This window comes from Seriola lalandi, unplaced genomic scaffold (genome assembly GCF_002814215.2).
Source record: "Seriola lalandi dorsalis isolate HSWRI2012SDOR001 ecotype SW California unplaced genomic scaffold, Sedor1 jcf7180002054312, whole genome shotgun sequence".
Taxonomy (NCBI): domain Eukaryota; kingdom Metazoa; phylum Chordata; class Actinopteri; order Carangiformes; family Carangidae; genus Seriola; species Seriola lalandi.
In genome coordinates, this window is record NW_019524865.1 from 856,553 (window position 1) to 875,435 (window position 18,883).

General features: G+C 42.8%; 1 protein-coding gene across 1 annotated transcript in view; it reads left to right on the forward strand.

Annotated features, from left to right (window-relative positions):
- The window catches only part of LOC111655265 (plexin-A1-like), a 254,910-nt gene that overhangs the window by 152,865 nt on the left and 83,162 nt on the right, over positions 1 to 18,883 (forward strand). The window contains exon 10 of the mRNA XM_023406597.2: positions 14,927 to 15,127. Within this exon, the coding sequence (XP_023262365.1) occupies positions 14,927 to 15,127 (201 nt within the window). The remainder of the gene's footprint in view (positions 1 to 14,926; positions 15,128 to 18,883) is intronic.

The window sequence follows — 18,883 nt, forward strand, 5'->3', positions numbered from 1 at the left end:
TAACATTTTGAAGAGATGCATATGTACACTTGAACAGAGCAGCAGCAGTTTTGTCATCACACATTTATCTCCCCTAGCCTTGATTTTGTTCCAATTTGCCAGTCCGTAGCCCCTGCTGAAAGCAATATTGCCCATCTCCGCTGCCTGAAAAAGTTTCCCCTGTGTCATTAGCAGTCGGTTGGCAAAGTGATTGAATTCACACTACACTGGTTATCTTCCCAAAGGTATTTGTCATATTTCTTGAGGCTGACTTCACTTCATATCTGATAAAATTCATAGCATCTGCGAAATCTGTGCCACAGGTAAATCACAAAAATACACCTTCTCCTCCCTGTGTGTGTGTAAACAGATAACCACTAATATATGATTCTTGCCCTCTTAAAGTCAATATAAGTCTCTGCTGTCACTTCCTGGGTATGTAAATATATATAAATCAGCTGTATTATGACAGCAGATAAACAGAGAGGCGCATTAGGGGCGACCAGGCAGAAAATTGCCAGAGTCAGAGAAACACTTGAGAAAGGCCATCAACAGAAATGTGTATAAACACAAACAATGAGAGAAACAAACACAGAGACAAACAAACACAGAGACAAACAAATTTGCTCTGCTCCAATGAATCCCAGCGTTGGGCTGGTACGGCAGACTGGGCCCACGCTCGGCCTGGGGGCCGGTTCAAATGACTTCATTCAGATTCAAAGGAAATAGAAAAAATAAGATAACAATAAAAAGAAGGAAATCAGGTTCCGTTTGCATTTATTTTCCTGCCTACGAGCTCGCCTACTTATTCCTTTATTGATTGCAATTCGCCTGCTTGTTAATTAAGCTGTTCATTCATTGTGCACGGAGCTGCTTTTTACTCTGGATATTTCACGTCCCACAAATGAAATAATGCAGCACAAGATTGACAGCGGAGAGCTAAGATGGCTGCCAAGTAACAGCCCCAGACGGGAGCGCTGACAAATGGCTTATTTTCTTTTTCTTATGTGAGTGTAGAACAAGTCCTCCAACCTAAACGTCCGTAGAGGTCATTTGTCCTTGTCCTAGCATATGAGCTATAGGGGCATACCAGCGACAGGCGTAGCAGACCATTGTCGTCATGGTTACATGAGTAAACGTGGTTATAAAAGAAACAGGGCTGACTATTGGTTTTTTGACGTGGGGAACAAACAGCACTGCGAAAGTCTTAGGTTTTGTTGACCCGTCCATCCACCCCAACCTCCTTCAGACACGGACTTTGTCGCTCTGTAAAATGTCACATAACTTCCTGGTTTACTCAGGTCATGATTACTGTGTCCACTAGAGGTCGCCTAACAGCAAACTCTGGTTTAACAATAAGCTAGGATTGTGTAAAACGCCACAACTCCATGCAACAACAACATCATCATTAGTAATGACCTGAGCTGCTGGTTATTGATGACACCCTAACACTGCCTTCATGTCTTGTTGGATATGTCATAAATACATGTAGTACACGCACCAGTGTGGCAAAAAATGGTAAAAAAAAAACATAATTGAGGGATTCAAAGTCAAGTAAATGTCAAGGTCGTTGTTCTTGTACCTTCTAATCAGTCCATAAGTTTTATTTCAAGGCCTCGGTTATACTGGCTTGCAGACGTGTACATGGACAGTTGCAGAAGCCATGAACACATAGTTGTTTTTTCTTTTATACTCCACTTGGAGAATGCATTCCATACCCATGCAGCAGATCGCCATCGACGATGTGCACTAAGACTCAAATCAAAATGGCGACATCCATACGACAAGAAGAAGAGTTGCTTTGTCTGCCGTACTTATAGTAGATGAAACTAACTTGTCGTTATGGATAATTAAAAAGCTATCATTGATTGCAGGTCTGTGACGGGATGCTAACTCCTTCAGGAAACTCAGACAGGCTCATAGCCCATCCACCACGCCAACCCCCACACCCTGACTTTCCACCTTGGTACATAAAAGGAATACTACCTCCTGCATTGGCATTAAACTTCGGTATTGGATCTTTAAAACCAAGGTGCAGAATTGTCCATTATGGACCTCGTTACTATGGATTCTGGCCTGGTGGAGATGGAGAATATAATGATTGTCACAGTGAAAACTCTCCAGAGCTGTAAAGCCTTCCCCTAGTCTTATAAACTTCGCAGTGTTTTGGAGTCTGGTAAGCCTTAAAACCTTGTATCTTTCCTCAGAGTGGCCTTCCTGGATTTGAGCGTCTCACTGGTACCTGAAGCAACGTGTCGCCACCAAAGTAGCCCCTGCGTTTGTTAACGCAGCGCTACACCTGTTTCACGTACTCAGGCTGCATCACATCGTTCTTTATGTGTCAACATGTTGAGGTGTTGATTTTTTTTTTTTTTAGACCTTTTTTCTCTATTTATTCATTCCTATTTTAGGAAAGTGCAGCTTATAGTGGGTATTTATTTAGGTCTGATTTATTCATGAAGACACTGCCTGAGTGAAGTCATCTGAATCTGTGGAAAGAAATGCTCATTATGAGCCAGTGCTTGTTCCGCATCAGCTGCTCTGAAACAGTTTAACTATCGAGGCGCTGACCTTTTCAATAAGTGAAAGTGCACCTCACAGCTCTGCCTGTTCTCCGTCCACTTTCACCTCACCTCGCCCTCCTTTCAGTCCTGTTCCTTTTTGTTCCTTTTGTCCCATTCATCCCTTATCTAATGTTTCTCCCCCCTCCTCCTCCTCCTCCTCCCTTCCCTCCTCTCCATCTCTTCCTGGTAAACTGACCTCCTTACAGTCAGTGGAATACAGAAGGTCCATGATGCATTGCTGCAGTACAGGGGATTGAACCGCTGGCTTTGTAGTCTCGCCTCATTGATAATCATTAGCAGGCTGCGTTGGGCTCCAGATGTACAGAAGGTGAATATAGATATGTGGATCAGCATTAGCCTTCGTGCTGCTAATTAGAGGATGAATCACCATGATGAGTGAGTTGGTTAGATGGTCGTATGTTTCTGTCAAGGCACCTCGCTGCTGCGGGGAAACACCAGCGCAGGCATGCTGGTATGCAGGTACCCACACGCCCCCACAAGCCATCGTCTCTCGAACTGCTCAGGCCATGCCATGCATCTCACCATTCATCTCCATATGGGTTTCCCCTTTTTGATCTCTAACCCAGTGAGCTTCCTCGTGTTCACCCACTCCTTATTCCCTCAACAAGTCAATTAGCAGGAGCCAGACACGCTCTCTTTGTGTCTTTCAGCTATGGGTGTCAGAGTTACAGCTGCCGTTCCATTGTTGCTGGTTTCTGGATCTCAGGCTGGTACATAGCTCTGAGTTGCCCAGCTCAGAGACTCTGGGGCTGGGGCTGGCACAGAGCAAGCTTCCCTTCTCCCTCTGAGTTTCTCTGGCTCGGGGAGCAGCCTGCCACTGATAGACTCAGCTGTGTGTGTGTGCGTGTGTGTGTGTATGTGTGCACGTATGTGTGTTAATTATTCAAAGTGTATTAAAGCTTAAAGATGCATCTCCAGATGCTTCTCTGATCGTTGGCGTGTTTAATGGAGAGAGACAGATGAGATGAGAAGCGAAAGGTGGAGCATCCACAATAAAACATAAGGGGAGGAGTGTGGCAGTGGCCTAGTTGCTAAAGAAGAAGCAAGCTTGCTAAAACAGCCATGGGCCTGGTTTATGAAACTAGATGCACACTGCACATGAGAAATCAGAAAAAAAAAGCCTTCTGCAGAAAATACTCGTAAAACTATGACTGCACTTTCATGCAGTTTTTCCTTAAACAAACTGCCTGCAATTTTGCACACGTCTCACATCCAGCCCTGTCAGTCCCACAGCCAACAATATACGGTTAATAAAATACAAATTAAATAGACTCATACTACCTCTGATAATACCTCTGAAAACTATGCTAGAATATCCACAAAATTCAGTTTCATACACAGAATATAAATGGAAGAGATATCGCCAGACCATGGCTTTATATTTTATTATCTTTCTTCTCTCGACAAGAAGAAGATCAGAGGTCGCAAAAAAATGCCTCTAATTAAGTTTGTGTCAGGAAGCTCGTTTTTAATTGTCTCATTATTGTTGAAAATTGCAGATTGGACAGTGCGTTTGTCCAAATTGCTCAAGGCCAGTTTGTCAACAAGCTTGGTGAAATTAGGATTGATTAAACATGTTGTTTTTGGTTTCCATGCTTAGATAAGGCTTGGGGGAAAAAAAGGAGAAAAATTAGAGGATGTCTGAGGGGAAGGTATGATATGCTGAAGGAGGAAGGAGATCGAGAGGGTAGAGGAAGAAGGCAAATAAATAACGCACAAGGGGGAGGAAGAATCAGCCTGGTAAAATAAGAAAAAGTAATAAGAAGATACCAATGTTGGTGGGAGCGACATTAACAGACGACCGAACAGAAGGAGAGGAAGGAGAGAGTGAGTTGATGAAAGGCGGAGAAGGATGGAAGAGTGGGAGGAGGATGCAAAAGATGTTTAACCATTCAGGAGATGAAAGGATACTTGGGGGTCGTGACACCACCCTGTGCCTCGTGTCTCCTTTGCATCTACTCAATAATTCCATGTCATTTAGCTAATGCTATCTGCCCTACTTTCTTCCTTCCTTTAAGCTCAGCTGCTGAAAATCACTTAAAGATTACTTTAGAGCTACACAGCTTACTTTTGTCTCCAGAACATAAATAGGAAATATTCAAATGTCACTAATGATTAAGTGGCAGACGATTCTCAGCCACTTCTTTTTTATTTTACGTCTCTTTTCATTGCCTTTTTCCCGGCTTCAATTCATGGCTTTTACATATACACGAGGGCACATTTAACATTTGTGTTAATACACTGAGCCTGATGAATGTATGAAAATATCAAGTTAAAGAGTCCATGAGGAGTATCGCTCATGTGATGATGGTTTCCTGTGTTGTTTTTCTCATCTGACCCAGACTCTTCCTCCTGCCAGAAGCTTAATAGACTTCACTCCACTGTTGCTCTGGAAGCACGAGTAATTATATGTGGGAAAATTAGTTTTGAAAGAGTTTTGATGGTACTCAGTGTCTCAGCATCTCAAATAAATGTTGTGGGGGTTGACTACATGGCATGGGCAGTTTTGCTGTTTTTTTGAATAGCAGATATGAAATGTAGGTGTAGTCCCATTGCTACTTGTTGATACCAGATGCTTCTACCTGCAAATGCAGTTATGTCCTTGAACCAGAGGGTTTTAAATACACGTTTATTGGTATATGATGTGCTCCATGATGTGAAGGCTGTTGAAACACTGTGGAATGGTTGTGTACTTGCCGTACTTTGAGAAATATAAACACTTTTTTTTTTTTTTTTTTTAAACAATACAATATAGTAACTTGCTTAAAATGTAGCAGAATGAAATTGGCTAAGTAGTGACCTAAGTCAGAAAATATCTGATGAAAGAATAATAGAAAAAGACCTGACAAAGCATTCAGACATGTTGCAGTGTTTATTCTAAAAGTATTACTCTTCAATATCTAGCCGTGAGGTAGAAATGGTTTCACCACTGAACAGGAGCCAACATAGCTTGAAGGCTAATGAACGCTGCATACTCTTGGAAGGAAATAAACCTATGAGTTCAACTTGAACCAGTTCAAAACATTTAATTATTCTAACTTTGATTTTTGTCACATTCATCTTTATAAAATTATCTGCTGCCCAAGTTGATTCTTTTTTTTTTATACAGGTATAATATAAGAAATGGACAATGGCCATTATTTACTAGATGTAAACCCATTTTGATCAATGAAGCAATCAACATTTTAATAGATGAATCAATGACTATATATAACGATGGACAACATAACAGCTGTGATGCCATAACATACTAATCGCCCCCTGGTGGCTGGCTGCAGTATAGGTCATAAACCTTGCCCCCTCCATGTTAGCAGATGGGACACGGGCCACACTAAAAAAATCAAAGTATCACATGTCACCCTTATCACGCTGTTCAATTTTCTGATAAGATTGGTTTTAATTAGATATTTAATGCAATACAACGAGAGTGTGAGGTAATGATTGACAGCTGTGATCGACTCATGATTGGGTTGAGCAGGTGGATGGGCGTGACCTTGATACTTGACACTTATCACTGCTGTGCAGATTCTGGGGAGGGTAATAACCTGCATATATTACAAGTGATGAGAGTAATACAATCAAGTTTTCAAAAGTAAGTCAAATTTTCTGAACTCTGATGAAGCTGTAATGAAGTCAAAGTGTTGCTTATGTTCATGCATTTAAATAGCAGCATCTCGGTTCATAGCGGCACAAACTCTTTCTGTGTTTTATCTTTCCTGCTTCACCCGTATCGCTCCATATCCCCCATAGTAAAGGGCTGCGAAGAGTGGGTGGACACTCCAAAAGGCTTCTAACACAGTTCAAAGTGTCTTTTATTGAACAGAAGAACTCCTAGTGCGGTGCGATGGGGTGCCTGCCCTCCTTCCACCTGAGACTACGACTGAGGTTCATTTGAGCAAAATAGATGAAAAGTTTTCTTGTTGAAATGAAGCAAGGGGGGGATGAGTCACAAATGTAGAATAAAAGATGAAACAGGTCTCGCAGAGAGAAGCGATAGCTTTCAAAAGTTTTTGGCCCCAGTGAATTTGCTTGCCAGATACTATGCTTCGTCTTTTGTTGTGAAGTTGACTGTGTTGCGTACCGCTTAAACTTTTCCAGCCTTTGGGACCTTTGGGACCAAGAAGCTCATTTTCTCATCCCAGGACTAATAGTGGATAAACACCCAAATATGTGAAGGCAGATGATGGGGTAGTCAGTGCATTTATCACAGACTTTTATACTGCCTTTGAAAGGTTGGCTGATTCTTAGGTGGGTCACAGAGATGTCTTATTATTCACTGGGTCATGGTCTAAAATGGGTTGCGAGTCTGCTTTTGGTTGGTTCCCACATGACACGGAGCACTTTGTCATTTTCTCCTCATAAGATGAAACAAAATTCATCAAATTTTGATCCTGCAGGCTGAAAAAAAAAAAAAAGAGAACGAAAGGAGGTATTTAGTGAGGCCATCCCGAATACTTTCTCGTTATCAGTCATGTATCTACTGTGTCACCCTCAGAAAATACACACACAAACTCACAAACAGACTGCGTATTTTTAGAGGCTCTATCGATCCACTAGCTGATGCTTATCGGCTACATCCTCCTCTTTGACCATCCAGACCTGATAGCATCCAGATAGACACACAATCACACTTGGTCATCAGAGATAATACACAGGGCACTGCTATTCTAATGGAGACATGTGTGGTGAAGAGCCCTGTACAGTCAATGGAGTAGAAGTCTTTTCCCAGTAGTCACAGCATTTTTTTTTTTTTTTTGTAGCTTAATAGCTTGATTGCTTTGTGTTATGTTGAACCGTTGTTCAAATACAGACCTGCCTCAAATAGCATTAGAAGATGTATGTTTTTAGGCCATGTCCCTCTTGTTCTAGGTGGCAGGTGATTTCACAAAGATATTTTAGACGGGTTTGTAGTGTTAGGCTACGACTTATTTTCAAAACTAACTACACCCTATTTTTTATTCATAATCACGTAGAGTTTTGTTGGTATATGATGGTGATAGTAGCATTTTTTTTTCCAACCATGTTCATATTTTGTGTAAAAACATTTCCTGCTCAAATGTGGCTCGTTTCTGTCTGCTTTGATTTGAGAGTTGACTTCAGCTGAATCCTCTGGCCACTCCCAACATGACAAAACGGCTAACAGCAAAACTAGCTATCCATAGCCTCAGTTTGTATTCTGAAGCCCATTTTCCACAGGTCAAAGGACCGTGCTAAGACCCGCAAACATATGGCTTTTGTTGACAATAGAAAAGGGAACAATTGGCATTCACACCTGGGTCAAATGACTCCACAGTAGATGCGGGTATGTATCGGCTCCGGCTCCGATTGGGATTGATGTAAACATAATATCCAGGTGAACAATTTTGCCCCTTTTCCTGCTGTGACGTCTTTCAGAGCACAATAGACGCTGTAGACGGACGTGTCACCTGTCCAGTAAGATGCTGTACCAGAAGCACCGCGGCTACACTGCAGTCGAGAAATGAAAGAGTGAGCTGCAGCCCCGAAATAAGTTTTTAAAACACACAATCACCAATGAAGCATCTCGCATGGAGGCTCCGAGACTTTTACAGGAGCGCAAACCCGGGGATGAGACGTATAAGACCCCTTTTTACCAGTTTGCACGGCAGCTAGCGGTTCACTTTTTCTCCACTGTGTCTGTGTGTGTGATGCATCCAACTGCGATAACTAACTCAGAACTAAAGAGCCATGTTTCCATGGTAACACTCAGTGACACCTGCTGACCAGTGTTGCCAAATGAGAAAAAAACACAGCTCAGATTCTGTGTTAACAATATTGTGAAGCGAGTAATGAGACAGTTTTTAGACACTGCAGATATCTTTTGAAAATATATAGCAGTGAGGACATTGTCAGTTGTTTTTCATCGCCGAAGGAAACTTGTTAGCAGAATCACTGTTCTGCTACAGGTCTGCACTGAAATTAAATTTTGTATTACTGGAGGTTTTTTGTGTTGTCACACTCTGAATTGAACTGCTGAATTTCCTCAGTAAAATGTCCTTGTAACTTTTGAATCCCTCTAGAAGGCAAATATTTTCTGCTGAGAAGATTGACATGGTTGCAGGAACAATGCTAAAAATAAAGACTCATTATCTTGACTGAGAAAGGTGTCCCTTCTCCTTGAAAATCCATACAAACTATGTCAAATCAAAAGAATTGCGCAGTGGGATCAGTTCACCATTGATGGCCTGAATGCTGAATATTACAGAATAAATGGTTACAGCTATTTCACATATCTTCCATGACACGTAATGTGGCAATCCTAGACAAAGTCTTAAAAAAGTAGTGAAAAATTAACTGTAGAGTATGAATGAGTTGTTGATTTACGAGTCACTGTATGTCCGGGATGTTCATTCATTCATTCATTAGCTATACCGCTTATCTTTTTAGGATTGCAGGAATTCTGCAGCCAATACCAGCTGACATTGGAGGGTGGGGTACACCCTGGATAGATCACCCTGTCTTATCAGATGATGTATAGAGACAAGCATCCATTCATTTAGAGTCACCATTTAACCGAAACCAGCACGTGTTTGGATCGTGAGTTGAATTCTTGCCGTAAGGTGACGGTACTAACCACTGCACCAAAGCCGTCCTGAGAGTTTTATCTGAGGATCCTCAGTCAAAGAAGGTTGAACAGTCCACGGAGTCCTGCACTGCTTACAAAGGAGGGGCAGTGCTGAAATATCCACGATGATACCAGTTTATGTTTGGTCTCTGTTTGACCTCTTTTCTAGGGGTTTTTACATAAAGAGATTTAGAGCATTAACTGCATAGGCAACCTTTAGGGAGGGTGTCTGTTATGTGCTCTGAGTGTAGCAGGAATTGCCAGATGCTGTGATATACAGGTTGATAAAGCTCTCTCTCCCTTTTGACTTGTTTTCACTTGCTATAGGGTTGTAAGAGACAGACACAGAGAGATTAAGAAAAGGCTGTTAATGAAGAGTGAGAGAAAAAAAAAACACTCAGGAGGAAAAGGTGTGTCTAAACGGGAGAAAATATTTCAGGAGACCTTTATAGATACAGCCTTATGACTTGTCTGTGTGTTGATTGAATGCAGAGATCTATTGGGATTACGAGCATGAACCATTGCACATTATTGTGGTATTCTCTGGCGCATTGGAGTCAGTGTGTTTGTTTGTGTGTGTGTGTGTGTGTGTGTGTGTGTGTGTGTGTGTGTGTGTGTGTGTGTGTTACTGTTACTTTATGTTAGATTTATTCTCTAAGGGCGTAACTATATTAGTGTCTAAAACTGAGACATTGCTCAACAGATGACTCTTCCTCTCTCTCCTGGGAGATGTGGTCATCATATCAGATCCTATTCTTTCTTTCCTTCTGTGTGTGTGTGTGTGTGTGTGTGTAGCGGCACTGGTCGATGGGGTCTCGCCCCCTCCTTTCTGAAACGGTTCATTGGACTGTAACGCTAATCCGTGGGGACCCTCTACACTGCGGTGACCCCCTTGACACTCGCACACATAGACAAACACACACAGACTCCCTCATCCATCATACACAGAGGTTGTCAGCACCTCAGCGAGTTGGCCTCATGGGTGACAGCCGGCAGCCAATCGGGGCTCTCGCCTCATCTCTGACATCACTGAGGATGCGATGTTTTCATCCTGATAGAAAGTAATTAGAAGTGAGGTAAAGAAAGTAAACAGATAATATGAGGACTTTAGGTGTGGCAGAGCCAGTTATAAATTAAGTAAATTTCATGTTTTTTTTTCTGTCTTTCATCCCACACATAAAACCTCCACAGCATTGAGAAAATTAAGCTTCATAAACATTATACTCCTACCTCCACATATAAGTTTAATGCATGTTGCTTATTATTTCACTCTGTCTCACTGTTGCTGTAGCTGAGAGTGAAGGAGGTAGGACGTTAGAAAAAGGAGGCTGTCGAATCGGGGGGGGGGCAAGTCAGTCAAAGTCAGCCTGCTAGACAGCTGGAGTTCATGGCTGCGGGCATCATTATGGTTAAAGAACTCTGCAGTCAGCAGCTGGCCACCAGCGTAGTTAGACATTGATATTTGGTTGAATGTAGGTTGTGACTTCAGGTGCCAGATACAAACATGGGACATCAGAGTCACCACCTCCGCCACGACAGACATGCATACCATGGGCGCTGGTTGGTCACATGACTTGACGTCAGCACTCCCAGGCCTGGATCATTGTAACTGTTCCTTATAAAACCTTGTTTTTCATTTCATATTCAGATTCATATCATCCTGAGCCAACTGTCCAAGATCCGGCATCTGACAGCCGAGTCTCAAAAAAAAGCCAAAACCCTACACCTCCATAAAGCAAGGAAAAAAATGTACTCGCGATTTATTATCAATCAGTTGATTGATTTGAATTAATTTCTTTCAGTTCAGTCAGGCACCCACTACAACCCGTTAGTTTGATCAGTGAAAATGCATCACCATTCAAATACGCTGCAGTATGTAGATAAGTAAGTGGCTGTATCACTGTCAATATCGCTGTGACTTGCAGCCCTCAGAAATCATATAGCGTCAGTTAACGTGTATATAATATGCAGCTGAAAATATAGGAGTGCTGCTTGAGGTACAGTGAACAGGCCCACAGCAACAGAAGCAACTGACAGACACTCAATAGAAATTTTCTATTGGCAGTATGGAAGGTGAAGTGGAACTTATTTTTTTTCTAAAGGCTTACCTTCCCACCTTTGATCACAGTTTCTGTGTATTTACCCCCAAGGCTACTGTAAAACACTCCACAGGCCTAAGTGCACTCGCGTACTGCACAGCGCCAGAGGGTAAGATTGAGCCTCAGATCTGTGTGTGTGTGTGTGTGTGTGTGTGTGTGTGTGTGTGTGTGTGTGGATAGATGTGCATGTGTTTGATTTGTGTGTATATACTGTATTATGTGCAATTTGGGTATATGTATCTAGATATAGCATTGTTTGTGTGTGTGTGTGTGTGTGTGTATTGCTCGTCTGGGCAGCAGCTTGGATAGAAATAAGCAGTGTATATGACTCCCATGTTGCAGCGCTCCACCCCTACCTCGCTCTGTTGGGAACTTGACCTTCTACACTCTCATGCCCGACTTTAATAAACGAGTGTATGGCTCCCAAGACCTCGCCTCGCCTCCTCATCTCCTCCCCTCCTTCCTTTTTTCGCTTCACCTCTCCTCATCTCGTTCTTATCCGCTGGTTTATCTCAGCTCATCCTCTGCGTCACTGTTCATCCCAGCCTCACGCCGCAGTAAATTCATACCACTTCTTTGGGTGTAGCATGTTTCCCAGTGGCCACCAGTGGCAGACAGGTTGTACTGGAAACCTCTACTGGTGTGGCAACAAAAGAGGAACGCATGCTCAGTCAAGTCTTCGGCCTGGATGAAATAAAGGTGGAAAAAATAGGCAGTAATGGGAGAGAAAAAGAGACGAGACATACGGAGAACATCAAAAAGATCAAGTGTGAGCGAGGGGAAGGAAGAAAAGAGACGAGTGAAAGCGAGGGATTAGAGGAATCCCCCAGGTAAAGAGATTGTTGCGACGCTATCTGATGCAGACTCAGCTCTGACACCTGTCACCACTCCTAATGAAACAGCTCCCACAATCCTCTGCTCCCAAATCTTTTGTTCACTCCCTCCCTCCTTTTGTGTGTGTGTGTGTGTGCGCATGTTTGTGTGTGTGCGCGCTTCCCTCTCTTTTCCCCATACGTCCTTGTGAAATTGGGTCTTTGTATTGTATGTGGGCCCTATGTGGGGGGGGGCCTTTGTGTACGTGTGTGCATATTATTATGCTCCTCAGAGGGATGTGATGTTGTGCTTTTTATCCCGACTGATGCATCGGTAATATGGAACAGACCTTAGGAGAGAGAGAGAGAGAGAGAGAGAGAGAGTGTGTGTGTGTGTGTGTGTGTGTGTTGCTGAAGCAATAGGGACCAAAATGTGCAGAAAAGAGGCACAGATGTGAGGTAGTCTCTCTCTCTCTCTGTGTGTGTGTGTGTGTGTGTGCGCGCGCACGCGTGCGGCAGCCAGACAGGATGTCCATTCCACAATTGGAGCAGACGCTTGAGTTTGGTCTTTCCTATATTAACAATGACTGCTACTTTCAGACCAGATACTACCGTGTTACTAGTGCCATCTATCTAGTGACACACACACACACATATATATATATATATATATATACACACACACACACTTTCCCTCTTCCTGTCTGGGCTTTTTTAGTCCTGTTTTCCATTTTATTAGAGGCTAGAAGCAGTTCATTAGCGGTCTGTCGCCATCTGTGAATACTTTAAACTTTAACTGTCAGCCTCACTAATTGACAATCTGCTTCACTCTGCTCGCTGCCATTGATTTAATCTCTTCTCTGTCTCTCCCTCGATTCTTTCCTACGGAACTCATTGACAAAACATGATGATTTTCAGATTTTCTCGGACAGAAGCATTTAAACAACTAATTGTGAAATTAATAATGGCTTTCCGCCTTTATCTTACTGTCTGTATCACAAAGTTTGCATGTATGTTCGTGTCTTTCTATATGCCATCTCCTTTTTCAACTACAGATATGTTGAAATATAAAAGAAATAAACTTTTTAAATGTTCCATGGGACATATAATTCAACATCTTTGCCGTTCCACCCTGCGTCTTCCCATATGGCATCGACGCGTTCACCTCCGGCTGTGGGAGCGCGCTGTATTACAGCGAGGGGAGTAGAGGTTTTCTCCGGGTGCCATTATGTCCAAACCTCTCGCTCCCCTCCACATCGTCTCCTGCCATTCCCAGGCCAATCTGCAAGTCATTACTGATGCTCCATTACACAGTACCTCAGCGCAGAGTAAACTCATATAGAGTATGCGGCCGTCGGTGTGGTTTAACTTCACGTAGTCGTTCCTGATTAAACAGAATGCGGTTCCCACTGATTTATCATTGCAGATATAAGCGATTGCTACCCTAATAGGAAACCATGGTTTGCTTAATGGAGCTTTAAGTGGAATATGACCTAATTTATAAGTTCTATTTTGGTATTTGAATGGCCTTTATGATTGTTTACCGCATCTCCAGACGAACATGAAACACACTTTGGTGGATATAACTAGTTCGGCGGTAATTGCTGACTTTATGATATTGGAGAGGCTCTTATCCACTTACGCTGCAGAATGTCTTAAGAAGTCCCAGCCTTTTAGTCAGACTTAATAATAACTAGGATTTCCCACAAATGCTTTCCCCAGCATCGTAGAACAATGATCAGGTAAATCGCTCCAGTTATCAGTAAACCGACACTTAAATCAAGCGATTGTTGTGACTGTTTCTATCACGATGTAAAGTCAACACACTGAGACACAAAATCTGCAGTAGAGGTAAATACTGTAGCACCAATCCCCATACACAAATAAGACCTAATTGAATCTCATTTATTGAACCAGTTAAAAAACACGGTTTCGAAATACAAATTAATTCTGTGAGCCTGAGCGGTGATGTAGCACGGATTCCAGCTGACAGCTGCATATTGTCTTTTGATTTACTTTGGGCTTAAAAAAAGCCTTAGAGATTTCAATTATTTTTGCTTCAATTAATATGGTGCAAAGCTTCTATTCAAGCCAATTTTTTTTTTTTTTTTTTTTTTTTTTTTTTATTGATTGAAGAGCTGCTGAATGGAAGTGCTGACCCCTCAGTCATCTCCCTCTCTAATCCTGAGACTGGAGCTGTTCTACAGTACAGCGCTGTGGAATTAACACTGTCCGTGTTTCTAAGAGACACTGCCTCTGGCTCTGTTTTTTTTTTTTTCTTTAGTCTGCGCTAAAAGAATTAGAATATCCTCTGGTGTATTCTTTTGGAGGGAAAAACATGCCTAAAATCCATAACAGCCTCATTAATGTGGAGAAGTGGTTGATTCCAAAATGACATGTACCCGTTTTGAAAAGTAACTGCCATATTCAATGTTCAGCGTTTCATAAATAGGACAAGAGTTGATCCTCGAGAGTGATGATAATTTGTTAGTGGAGGTTATAGGCTGGTTGGCTGAAACATTTTCCATCATTGGAGCAAAGGAGGCTGGAATGCGTCTGGAGCAGCGTTGTACATGGTTGGATGCTCTTGGGAGGGAAAACATAAGGGAGTTCTGCAAGGTCATGATACCAAAATGCATTTGGTTCATTTGTAATTCACCATTAGTACATGTCAACTCGAATAAATCAGCCTGTTAATGTGTCTTGGAGTGCATTGGATCTGGATGTTATTCTGTCTTTGGATAAGATATCCGTTTTTCTATGTCCAGAACATTCTGTCCAGCCATACAGGCAGCTCACCGAGAGCTCCCTCTTTCTTTTCCAGTCACGTCTCAGTCTCTTTATTCTTATTTTTTTTCTCATTTCCAGGAGTGTCCTCAGATCCTGCCCTCCACCCAGATCTATATCCCCGCTGGAGTTATGAGGCCGATCACCCTGCTGGCTCAGAACCTGCCCCAGCCTCAGTCCGGACAGAGGAACTACGAGTGTATCTTCCACATCCAGGGCAACACTCACAGCGTCCCGGCTCTGAGGTTCAACAGCAGCAGCATACAGTGTCAGAAGACCACGGTAAGACTGCAACAACTTCACGTCCACACAAGCTTTGCAGTTAAATTGCAGCAGCTAACAGCGGTGACGTCCCCTGCGATGTCTGTTGACCTGATAAATGTGAGTTAGCGTAGTGGATAAGGGGCTTGTTATTGACTGATTACCATCACAGCCAATCCTAATCAACTATCTCACTTCTCTGACCAGCCCCAGCTGTTTAATCTGTCAGCAGGAGCTCCATTCAGGACGGCCATACTGGTTCAACCATTAGGAGGCTTTACAGCTGGTTAGCTGCAGTGTGAGACAGAGAAAGCAGCAGTTATAAACCGGCGTGGTAAAGACTTGAAGCTGAGGCATATGACCACAGGGACCGACCGTCCAAAAGCCGCTCTCTCTTCATGCCCACTACTCACTCCTGCCTCTCAGCCCTCAGTCAAACTGTCCCAGCTAATGGGGAGCAACCATTTCAGCAATGTTAATTTCCTCAGCTCCGATCGAGGCATGAGACAGAGGGGAGGCATTTTAACGACACCAATTATGACTTACTTAACGAGACATATGATTAACATGCGAGCCGCACACCGCAGCACTCCCGCTCACAGTGATAGGTCCAGTAGCGAGTCCTCGCAGTTTTAAAAGGCAGCGGGGGGGGGGGGCGTTTGGCTTTGGCAGCTTCACCAGTCGCCTTTTTCTCCAGCCTGTCACACACTTGTCAAGGGCTCCGGGTCATTTAGCCGGCTGCCGCATTACCACCGGGCTCAGAACACATCACTGATTTGTGGCCACTAGCTGTTTTTGAACTCTACCCACTTTCTCCCCACAAAGGGAAAGATTGAGCTTCATCTTTGTGATACTGGGAGTCGTTTCTGCCTCTGATGTCGGATTGGTGACACAAAAAACAGTTACGGGGCACATTACTGAAGTTGATTTCCACATCGTAATGATGGCTCCTACAGCTCCTTTGTGTTTTTGGAAAGCTAATTTGTGCATATTTAGCCGCTTGTCTCTGTAATTGCTTCATGAAAGTGAGTGTTCTGTTAGATTTGACTTTTTGGGTTGTTATTACAGGTTTTTGTCAGATTTGTCCTCGGTGACTTGACTACTTAAAAGCCTCCTGAACAGAGAGTGAGCCGCAAAAATAATAATTGCTGTCAATCAAATTGGATTTTTGAAAAAGTTGGTCAGAATTCGGAGGCACAATTCCTTTTGCAAAATCAATTCTGGCTTTAACTATTGAATTTCTCCGTATACCTCAGACGTGGCGAGACCCTTTCCAACAAGTAAATCCTGACTTCCATCATTGACATTATAACACCAGCGCTTCCAAACTATGGTCTGCAGATAAAGAGTGAATTGCTTAAAGACAAGAGCTGTATATTATGTTATTTTTGTTCACTCTCTGTTGGATTTTAAGTGTGTTCTGAAAGCCTCCCACGCCTCCAAACACCAGCACTTACTCCGGGAAATAGCAGTTTGCATCCCCAGTGTTTGATACACTCACATTCACTCATTACTACAGCAGTACTATACAGCTGAGAGCTGCTGATGCTGGAGGACAGAGACCTTCCTCAGCAAAGACTCACCGGCAAAACCAAATGGATAAACACACACACACACACACATATGCACAAACATCAATTTCTTCACTCCTCAGTGCACTTTAATGTTTAGTAAAATACCAACGCTCTCAGCAGGAGGCAGGAAAAATAGTAAATATACAGGCCCCAACACAACTTTTGCAGCTGTTGATGAAGCTAGACATAAGGGTGTGTGTCTATGTGCGTGTGTGTATGTGTGCGTGTGCGCCCACATGTGCACATCCATGTGTTGTTGCGAGTGAGTAAGCCTCCTTCTCTCCACCCCCCACCTCTCTCCTCGTCAGGTGGGACTGTGATAGGAACCAATTAAGGGAGCTGTAGATACAATGATGATGAATTGCAGTGGTGTGGTAGACTGACGGACACAACCACACACACACTCACACACACTCACACACACAAGCCTGGTAAACCACTTAAACAGACCAGAGGGAAGCAAAAAGACAAAGAAAGAGAGAGCCAGAGAGGAGGTGAGGGAATTAGTACCAGACAATGACGATGCAACAAAGAGTGCGATAAAGGAAATAGAGAGAGGGAAGAGATAATGAGAAGAACAGAGATGGACAGAGGGAAGGAGAGACGGACTAAGCCCAGCAAGCAGACTAGGGGAAATAAACAAATGAGGAAGAAACAGATGGGGAGAGAATGTATGTGGAATATAAAAGATGTGCATGTCTGAGAAAGTGATGCTGAAAGAAAACAAAGTCATGATCCGTGCAAAACTGAAACTGCTGACATGAACTAGAACAGCAGAGGGTGGAGGGACAGTTGGGACAATAGGGGAGCGGTTACAAAGTACCGTATACCTGCTCAGGTGGACTGTACATTGCGGTACTCGAGCAAGTAGAACCTGTTAGGAAAATAGGTTTAGAAAAAAGCAGACGAGGAACCCGCAGCTACTGTTGCCCATGTATGACCTCACAGTCTAATATAAACCTAACATTGACATTATGTTGTAAACTCTTGGCTGCATTTTTTTCTTGCAGTTGCGGGCATTTTCTCAGACAATATGAACACCTATTAGTACGCGCGCATTGGACTGTGTTATCAATCACAGTCAACAAACCACATTCAAATTCCGTCAGCGTTCTGCCAATGTATTACTGTGGCGTGTTGATGCAGTTTGAGTGCAGATTGATTTGAGAAGTGTACATTGCATTTCCTCTGTAACTTAAATCAATCAAGCATTTTTCATGTCTGCTGTGTTAATCTCATACCATTCGGAAAAGGGAAACTCCACCAGATTTTTACAGTAAGTGCACGTCAGTCGTTATGAAGAGTAGTACTCTGATGCAGCTCTGATGATGTCAAGACAATCAAGTTGCATTATGGGAAGTGAAGCAGGTTTTGAAAGCACAAAGCTAGGGACTAAAGCTGAGGATATCTTGGATTCTGAGTGCACTTTTAAAGCCGCATTAATACTTTTTGTTTGTTTGCTTTTATTAATTCTATAGCAGTTTCCTGCATCTGAAAAAAAACAAAAATGATGAGAGCAATAAGAATGAACCAAATCAGTCAAACTGAGGGCATCATAACAAAAACCATGAACCGCAACGTGGCGAAACGTTCCATAGAAGTGAGAGCAAAGAGGATAATTCTCTGTGGATCCATCCGTACAAACGTCCTCTTTCATTTTACACATTAATAATATTATAATATTTCATCCCAGGTGTAAATGTTTTCTTGCCTCCCCTTCACTAATAATAACTTTCTCATATGTAATAATCTGTGTATTTTAGGGAAGAAATATGAGAGTGAAAAGGTTAACACAGAAGCTCAACACATACAGCAGAAGATCCCTCCATGATTGAGAACCTGCACACCAGAAACCATTGTATTCAGTATCCTCAGTAGGCAAGTGTGTGTATATGTATCACAGCTGGCTGTGACTGGGACAGTAGAGTGTAATAAATCACAGAGAAAATTAGCCAGCAGTAGATGTACACTCATCCATTTAATCTTACTGTCTCTTTGTGCATTATTTAGCCCCTTGCCAAACACTGAAACATTGAACTTGCATACTCAAATACACCAGGGACCCAAAGTATGCATGGATGTGCAGTGGGATGCTCACAGGAAAACACACGCTGGTATACACACACACACACAGACACACACATACTCACAGGCACGCACAGATAGGGTGCATGCAAGCTGTGATGATACCTACTGGTTTTCT